Source organism: Melanostigma gelatinosum (assembly GCF_949748355.1).
Source record: "Melanostigma gelatinosum genome assembly, chromosome: 19".
NCBI lineage: Eukaryota > Metazoa > Chordata > Actinopteri > Perciformes > Zoarcidae > Melanostigma > Melanostigma gelatinosum.
Genome location: NC_136652.1, coordinates 21,456,483 through 21,466,478, shown reverse-complemented (window position 1 = coordinate 21,466,478; position 9,996 = coordinate 21,456,483). Strand labels below are relative to the sequence as shown.

At 48.4% G+C, this 9,996-nt stretch overlaps 1 protein-coding gene across 1 annotated transcript in view; it reads left to right on the top strand.

The window, feature by feature from the left end:
• Nucleotides 1-3,722: 3,722 nt before the first annotated feature.
• insm1a (insulinoma-associated 1a) overlaps nt 3,723-9,996 on the top strand; it is a gene marked incomplete at its 3' end in the record, with an annotated part of 6,639 nt that continues 365 nt past the window's right edge. Inside the window, exon 1 of the mRNA XM_079290343.1 lies at nt 3,723-4,910. Coding sequence (XP_079146469.1) covers nt 3,729-4,910 — 1,182 coding nt within the window. The 5' untranslated portion in view covers nt 3,723-3,728. The remainder of the gene's footprint in view (nt 4,911-9,996) is intronic.

Here is a 9,996-nt window from a genome sequence, read left to right as displayed (position 1 = left end):
ACCTGACACCCAGCTGTGACGTCACACCTGACACACAGCTGTGACGTCACACCTGACACACAGCTGTGACGTGACACCTGACACACAGCTGTGACGTACCACCTGACACACAGCTGTGACGTGACACCTGACACACAGCTGTGACGTACCACCTGACACACAGCTGTGACGTGACACCTGACACACAGCTGTGACGTACCACCTGACACACAGCTGTGACGTACCACCTGACACACAGCTGTGACGTCACACCTGACACACAGCTGTGACGTCACACCTGACACACAGCTGTGACGTTCCACCTGACACACAGCTGTGATGTACCACCTGACACACAGCTGTGACGTGACACCTGACACACAGCTGTGACGTGACACCTGACACACAGCTGTGACGTACCACCTGACACACAGCTGTGACGTGACACCTGACACACAGCTGTGACGTGACACCTGACACACAGCTGTGACGTACCACCTGACACACAGCTGTGACGTGACACCTGACACACAGCTGTGACGTGACACCTGACACACAGCTGTGACGTACCACCTGACACACAGCTGTGATGTACCACCTGACACACAGCTGTGACGTACCACCTGACACACAGCTGTGACGTCACACCTGACACACAGCTGTGACGTACCACCTGACACACAGCTGTGACGTGACACCTGACACACAGCTGTGACGTGACACCTGACACACAGCTGTGACGTGACACCTGACACACAGCTGTGACGTGACACCTGACACACAGCTGTGACGTACCACCTGACACACAGCTGTGACGTACCACCTGACACACAGCTGTGACGTACCACCTGACACACAGCTGTGACGTGACACCTGACACACAGCTGTGACGTACCACCTGACACACAGCTGTGACGTGCCACCTGACACCCAGCTGTGACGTGACACCTGACACACAGCTGTGACGTACCACCTGACACACAGCTGTGACGTGACACCTGACACACAGCTGTGACGTACCACCTGACACACAGCTGTGACGTACCACCTGACACACAGCTGTGACGTGACACCTGACACACAGCTGTGACGTGACACCTGACACACAGCTGTGACGTACCACCTGACACACAGCTGTGACGTGACACCTGACACACAGCTGTGACGTGACACCTGACACACAGCTGTGACGTGACACCTGACACACAGCTGTGACGTGACACCTGACACACAGCTGTGACGTGACACCTGACACACAGCTGTGACGTGACACCTGACACACAGCTGTGATGTACCACCTGACACACAGCTGTGACGTGCCACCTGACACACAGCTAGCCAAGCTCTTTGATCCTGTTCACTGTGTTAAAAAGGTTCTTTTTTTAATGTGGTCAAACAAATACTCTTTCATTCCTCGTAAAACTTTTTCAAAGCCAGTTATTTTTAAGAAGTTTCTGCTTTGTTTATGTCTCCGTTTACCAGCTTCTTCTTCTTCCCTTTAATTAGCAGTAGGACCTCCAGCTGGATGAGCATTAAAGAAACGTGGTTGTTTGAGTGAAACACAAAACAAAACGTGTTTCACTCTTTAGATTTCCACTCCGCCGGGAGTGTTTTTAAAAGCCTGAGCTCTGTGGACCGCTTGTTGCATTGTGGGTAAATGTAGGCACCAGGAAGAAGGTGTGGAATAAAGAAGACGGTATGTCTGGTTCTGCTGCAGCGGTTTTGATCGTTTCTCTGTCTCGTTATGAGTTTGATGCTTTCAGTGGAAACAGACAGACTTTGTTCCTTCTTAGCATTTCAAAGCGGTTCAAAGACGACCGGATCGCTTTCTGTCTTCCTCTGAGCAGCTGTTCACAGACAGGACATGAAGAACTCTTCACTTCGATGTGACGCACATCAACAGTTTCATGCAAACAAAACCATCATTTCTCTGTTTTCTTTTCCACAGACATCTCCTCCATAACGTGCCAACTGTAACTGAGTATATGACTCTGCAGCAGCGTGACCAATCACACTGCTGGAGATAAAGGCTCTGAGGGGGGGGGGGGGGCATACAGCTGTATGCTAATGAGGCCGAGCTGAAGCCTGTCGGGAAAATAACCGCACACACACAACATATGTCTGCAGCTACAAACAACCCGCCGGCTGCTGGTGTCACATATTTTAGGATTCAGACACGTTCAAAATGTTGCATCATGGAAATATCCAGATTGCCATGAATGCATCATGCAGAGGGATTTACCAGAAGAATACATTATCTCTTTAAAATAAAAAAAGATACAAATCTTTAGTAACTTTGCTGAACTTAATGCTGTTTTTATTCTTTCGTCTGGTGATAAATAGGTCGTTTAATTAAAGTGTTTGTGAGATAACAGCAGCGGTAACTGCTCTGATTCCAGCTCCACGTTTGGACACTAATGTGACCAAATCAATCGAAACTGATCCTGAAGTCAACTGGAAATACATCTTTACTTTTAAAAAACACATCCCAGCATCCCTTGCGGTGCCGGCTGACCGGGTCAGACCTGACCTGCAGGAATTGGGTTTGCTGTGTTCTATAACTCGCAGATAATCTCAGTTTGCCCCATTTGGTGACACAGAAGAGCGCGCACTGATTACGCACAGCACGCGCCGACGGTATTTGGTGGCAGATTGCTTTTTCTTGGGGGGGGGGGGGGCACCACCTCTTTTTTTCTCAACTGTGCAATTTCCTTTTCAATCACGGCGGGTCTACAGCTTGCACAAGCGCCGCCATTGTGATGCAAAGCAGGAAAACCCTCCTCTCGGTATTAATTATGTATGCGCAAAGTGACGGATTCATATGTCCGGAGTTAACTGTCACGCCAGCAACAGCAGCAGCGGCGCGCGAGCGCACACATGCTGCTGGGCCGGAGGGGTTCTGAGATGTTGGGTTGGTTATTTGGTCGAATTTAAAGCCACCGTTTCGTGCGTAAAAGACGCGTTTTAGTTCTGCTCTTTGGATCTTTAGTTAACCTGGAAAGTCTTTGAATATCTTGAATTCTGAAATCTGCCTCATCTCATTTTATTTCATTTCTAAAATTCGCACTAAAACTTCTGCCGTTTCATCTCCGAAGCTGAATTTCCAGCTTGTAATTCCACATTTTCCTCCTTTTTGTTATTTTCTCCTCCAATCACTTCTTCTTCACATCGTTATGTGGACGCATGTCTCCTGTTTTTGGACCCCCCCCCCCCCCCTTAAACCCAAAGGAGACACATAAAGCCGAGGCACGTGTAGATTTCTATACAAACTCATCAGACCGTAAAAGCAGGAGGCTCCTGGCGTGTGCCCGGGGTCGAGACGAGGAGGAGGAGAGAGTGTAGGGAGGGGGGGGGGGGGGGGGGGGGGGTGAAGTACAATGAAAGCCCTCAGGTACATCTGCTTTGCGATCTGCAAATCCCCCGTCCCTCCCCCTCCTCCTCCTCCTTCATCAGCCTCTCCATCCTCCCACACCCACTCCCCAAATCCACCGGGGACCTCGGCTCCTCCTGATTGGTCGGATTCATCGACGAGTTGGGGGGGGACAATGTCATCATGTCGCCTTAAAAAGAGTGCAGCTATGTTGTGGTTGAAAGCACCTCGGGAGGAGAACAGAGGATCAATAGCGGCAGGAAGCGAGAACAAAAAGGCGCATCAGATGTTTGTGTCCGCGCGCGGCTGAAAGTGGATTTGTTCTCCCCGCAGCAGCGTCCCCAAAAGTGCCTTCAGGGTTTAACGTCCAAGCGCGAATATGCCGAGGGGATTTTTGGTGAAAAGGAACAAGAAGACCAACCCGGTGTCCTACCGGGTCCGCCCCGAGGAGGAGGACGCGGAGCAGACAGCGGCTGATGCCCCGCTGCTGCCGCCACCGCTTTCCTGCGCGCCTCTCGCCGCCTCTTTCCCGGGGCGCGCACAGACGCCGACGCCCACCTGCGGGGCGGCGGCTCCGGAGCAGGTCGGCAGACCGGTGCAGTTCGGGAACCCGGAGCTGGTGTACCACGCTCTCTACAGCCCCACCCGCCCCGTCAGCCGGGACCACGACCGCTCCTCCTTCGAGAGGCGCTTCAACCTCGGATCTCCGGTTTCCGCGGAGTCCTTCCCAACACCAGCAGCGCTACCCGCCTTGGACCACCTCTACGCCCCGGTGGACCTGAAAATCGGCTCCAGCAACAGCAACCGCACCGAGACCAGTGCCGCGTCCGCCGCGACGCTCCCTACCGCCGCGACCAAACGGCCCGCCGGCGACGCCGAGCGCAAAGGCAAACCGCCGTCCAAGAAAACCAAAGCCATCCGGAAACTGCACTTTGAGGATAATGTCACCACGTCTCCGGTCCTCGGGCTCAAGATCAAAGAGGCGCCGGTGGACCAGAAGCCCCTCAGACCGCAGCTGCCCGGAGGGGACAACGAGTTCGTGTGCCAGCTGTGCCGCGAGGTGTACGCGGACCCGTTCGCTCTGGCGCAGCACAAGTGCTCCCGGATAGTCCGGGTCGAGTACAGGTGTCCTGAGTGCGACAAGGTGTTCAGCTGCCCGGCTAACCTCGCCTCGCACCGGCGGTGGCACAAGCCGAAGCCGCAGAGCGCCGCTCCGGAGAGCGACAAGGCTTCCGCGTCCGTTAAGACCGCGCCGGAGGAAGCGAAGGATTCTAGTGACAGGGACACGCCCAGTCCCGGACCGTCCGAGTCCGGCTCAGAGGAAGGGCTGTACGATTGTAATCACTGTGGGAAAAAGTTTAAACGCCAAGCGTACCTGCGGAAGCACCTGGTGTCCCAGCACGGCTCCCCGAAGCCCGCGGAGGACGAGGACGCGCCGGAGCGGAGCGCGGCGCCGCTGAACCTGAGCGGCTCCGCGTGCCACCTGTGTCCGGTCTGCGGGGAGAGCTTCTCCAACCGGGGCGGCCTGGAGCGGCACATCCGCCTGCTGCACTCCTCGCAGGTGTACCCGTGCAAATACTGCCCGGCCGTGTTCTACAGCTCCCCGGGACTCACCAGACACATCAACAAGTGCCACCCGTCCGAGAACCGGCAGGTGATCCTGCTGCAGGTGCCGCTCCGCCCCGCGTGCTGATCCGGGACTTTACGAGCTCCTTTCACACGGATCACAGATCCAGCCTCGTTACTGAGAGGAAGTTAGTTACACTGCAAACAATATCATTTTCCTTCAAAAAAGCTTGTTCGCTTTTAAATCGAGTGAAAGATATTTTATGACACTTTGGTGAGAAGCTGGAACTCTGGTTGACTTCACTGTTGATTGGAAGGATCTATTTTCTCTTCCTTCACTTATTTGGTTAAAAAATCAGCACATTTAAAACACTTCAAATCTTAAACTCTAAATTGCTTCACTTGTGGAACAATTTGTCTCTTTTTAAGCATCATTGAGGTAAAAGAAGAAATTAAAGGATATATACTTATTTTATTTTTGCAGTGCAACTCATCACTGTGTCAGGGATCAGTGCCTTGCTCGAGGACACTTCAGCAGGTTCTGGGTGTGTGTTTGAACCCTGGCCTGTAATCCCCCCCCCCCCCCTCACACACACCGTGCTCCGAGCACCTCTGACATCACTCTCCAACACTTTAGACTGTTCATTTATTTTTCTAGCATCTCTGCACAAGTGCTATAGCTTCTAGACCTAAGAGAGAGAGGGGGGGGGGGGGGGTAAACCAGCCGACTCATCACTCTGATTAGCTTTAACCTGGAGGATCTGTGGATCAGTAGCTGTCTGCCTGAGAAACAAAAAGAGAAAGTAGTGTAGCCGGTTAATGCCTTTGGATTAGAAGCTCCTGCTGTAAAACTGCCTTAAACTGATCTGATCGTGTCTCCGTCACTTATTCATCACGATGTGATCGTTGTTCACAAAGCCTTCTGTATTTCCACTATACAGTATATCTAACGCCCCTTCTTTTGTTTCCTGCTACTTATTTATGTATTTATTACATTTTTTGTGTAAATTATTGCTGCGTGTGCTCTGTGATCTGTTGCTGTGTGTATTGTTTATTTAATTTATAAGGAACGGTGTGTTCAAGTGACGCGAAAGCAATCAATGAGTTCTATCTGCCGCTCCTGAATAAATAATAACTGAATGCAATCATTGACTTTACTTTGTTTCTTTTGGGTTTTCTTTGTAACCTTCGCTCTTCTACTGCTTCGGATGTTTCTGCAGTATTTTGCTAAATGTCCAAAAAGAATAAAAAACCAAACTGAGAAACAGTTTTCATTCTGTCGTGTGTTGTTTATAGCGTGAACATATCGTTGCAGATGTTGTTTAACAGCTGGATTGATTCACTTAAAGAGACTTCCATACATGATGATACAACAATCCTTCATTTGATCTTTATTTATGTATTTGTTGGGCTGAAACACGTCAAAATATGAAGATTCATCGTCTTAAATCAGACTTCAAAAACCAACATGTGTTCCAAGTGGTGGAATGTTACTCAAGTACTTAAATAGACATTTGAGGTACTTGTACTTTACACGAGTATTTCCATTATCAGTCATATCTTTTAATACCTCCCATATTTGTAATGACTTTGTTAAATTGGGAAATTACAATGAAAATCTGAAAAACTGCTCTTCAGACTAAATCGACAGTTTATGTCAACAGAAGAATAAACACAATCTTTCTTTTGTTTTTATCAGTAATAACATTCATTTATTTACCAGAACTTATAAAACAACAAACGTTGATGAACAACAAACTGTCTTTGGAGAGAAATTGCAGAACATTTTCACAACATCTGGATAGAAACCTTTTGTCTCACCTCCACCTGAACCCTTCCGTCACACCATCACACACACTCTCACACTTTCTCCCTCGATAGCTTTTACCACACACACACACTTTCACTACACACACACACACACACACACACACACACTTTCACTACACACACACACACACACCCAGAGGCAGGCCATCAGTCTGTGTCTCCCTCCTTGTGTGGCTCTGGCAGGTGTAAGGCAGCTGGGGAGCAGACTGCAGATAAGAGCTACAGATAACACACACACACACACACACACACACACACACACACTATAATGGACCACAGCAGAGTCTGAACAGAAAGCAGCAGCTGTCGGAGCTGCACGGCCGAGATACAACAGTAAATATTGAAGTATTTATCCCACAGTACACGTTTCTTCTGTCTTTTTCAGACGGACTGTCATGACACATTGTCCAGACATCCATGATCCCCAGAGGATGAACCCCCATCACGTCACATGAGGTACAGGATAAACATTACATCTGCTAAACATCATCATGTCAGCGTTGTCCTTGTACAGCAGGACAACGCTGACTGTAGACCTGATGCTTCTTGTCTAATCTTGAAAGAGTCTGAAATCTCAATGAGCATCAATGTCTCCAACGTCCTCTTCTGGTTCCAGTCTTTCCTCCAGATGTTTAAGCTGCTGCAGGGATTTGCTCCCATTCATCAGTGAGATCCAGCCCTGGTGTTCGTGATCAGGTCTGACAGACCCACTTCATCCCAAAGGTGTTGATGGGGTTGAGGTGCAGACCAGTCAAGGTATCCCACACCAAACTGGTGAGAACCATTTCTCATTGGGAGCATCAGATCGGTTGTTTTTGGACGTCGATGGCTGACGTTTATTTCCAGCTGTTGCTGATTCGTGCAGGTTCGGCCTCCTGGTCCAGGTCTTGTCCTTCAAACGAGACAACGAGCTTGTGAGTCTTGGATCCGTTTGTGTTGCTGGTGTTTCTATACTTCCTTCTGCTGCCGTCGTGTGTTTTTTCTTCACTTGTTGTCAGACATGAAAGCGACACGATGTGATTGAATTTGTCTGGTTTAATCGGCCATCACTGCTCTCTGATGCTGTTAGTCCAGGACAGGGAGTAATGCGACACCCTGTGATAGCGAGCTCGATGTGTAATGTTGTTGTTTACCAGCAGCATCATTTGTGGACTTTAAAGCCTCTGATTTTGTATTTTATTGTTACTAAGAAAAAAGGTTCAGAGCATTCATTTAGCATCAAACCACTGTTGTCTATGTGAAGGTATAAAGGAGTGATGTCGACAGCACCTCGTCTTCCTGTTTCAACCTCACGTGAACACTGTTAGCTCTGTCAGCAGAGTTACATCACACCAGCTCTCTCATCCAGTCATCTCTCACTTCACCTTGCATCCCTCCTCCTCCTCCTCCTCCTCCTCCTCCTCCTCCTCCAACATGGCCTCCCTCTCTCTCCCTCTCTCTCCCTCTCTCAGCTGCTGCCGTCCTGCACGCGCCTCTTCTTATCTCCAACACACTCAATCAACAGAGAAAAGAAAAGAAAGCAGACGGAGTAAACACGGGCCGAGGTAAAAAGTCAAACAAAGCTCGGGGCGTGTTCCAGGCCGGCAGGTGTTGGTGTCAGAGGCAGGCGAGCGTGGCGTCGAGAGTCGAGAAGTGGAGCACAAACACAGCGACGCGGTGCTTTTAAAGTGCAGATTAGGCTTCAGCTGTTGCTATGTGTCGCGTGTTAAAGTGCTTTAATCCTCATCTTTGTTAAATGTACTGTTTCTGCACCGCACGGCCAACAAATCCTCCCGCCAATCACGACAGAGTGGGCGGGACTTTTGAGGTATTTTTCCTTTAATGTTTATTTTCATTCTGATAAATCATGCTTCCTGTTTCATCCTCCGCCCAGTGACCGCGGATGTTTTATTATTTACCGCTACGACTAATTGCCGATCCTTGATGATCCGTATCATCAGATGCAGATGTTTGATTACAGCAGCTGCTCTACGAGAATCCAGAATATTGTTTTTTTGTCACCGTCCAAAAAACCTTTTCAACGCTCTGAAGTCAGTAAAACATAAAAATACTAAAACAATACCAGATGTTATCTTTTCACTTTGTTATAGTCATTTAGTGTTTTATTTTCTTCATGGAAACACACAATTCCAATGATAAGAAAATAAAAGATTGTATTTTTATTATTAAAACAAACCCCTGAAGCCATCAGCAGCAGAAATATGTCTTCGGTGTCTTGATGAACGGTTATTGAACGGTTATTTTACACACTTTCATTCTTTCATAAAGAAGAAATCTTCTGACACAACGAACAGAAACTGATGTTCAATTCCCTCATCAGCAGAAATCATGTGCGTCAGCGACATGATTACTATTATTAAGGACTCAGTTTATAGAATTATTTTTCTCACAGTATTTGCAGACGGTGCAATATTGTATATATATATATATATATATATATATATATATATATATATATATATATATATATATCCTGATATATATCCTGTATTGTTTGGACCACCTTCACGGTCAGAGTCTGCAGCTCTGCAGCAGCATCATCTCCCCTCTGATTACAGAGCTCAAGTAAAAGCCTAATCGCCTTGTTGACTTGAGAGGATCTCAGAGTGGGAAAGCTAATTAACTCAGAGAGCAGTTCACATATATTCTGTCTTCAGACACACAAAACGTGTGGAAAGTTTGATTTATTCTCATGACTTTCTTTGATTAGATCTGTATGAATGTATCTGATTTATTTGTCTTCATGCACAACCTACACACACACACACGCACACACACACTCACACTCACTCACACACACTCACACACACACACACACACACTCACACACACACACTCACACTCACTCACACTCACTCACACACACTCACACACACACACACACTCACACTCACACACACACACACACACACACACACACTCTCACACACACACACACACACACACTCACACACACACACTCACACTCACTCACACTCACTCACACACACTCACACACACACACACACACACACATACGCACATACACACACACTCACACTCACACACACTCACACTCACACACACACATACGCACATACACACACACACACACTCACTCACACTCACACACACTCACACTCACACACACACATACGCACATACACACACTCACACTCACACACACTCACTCACACTCACACACACACACTCACTCACACTCACACACACTCACTCACACACACTCACTCACACTCACACACACTCACACA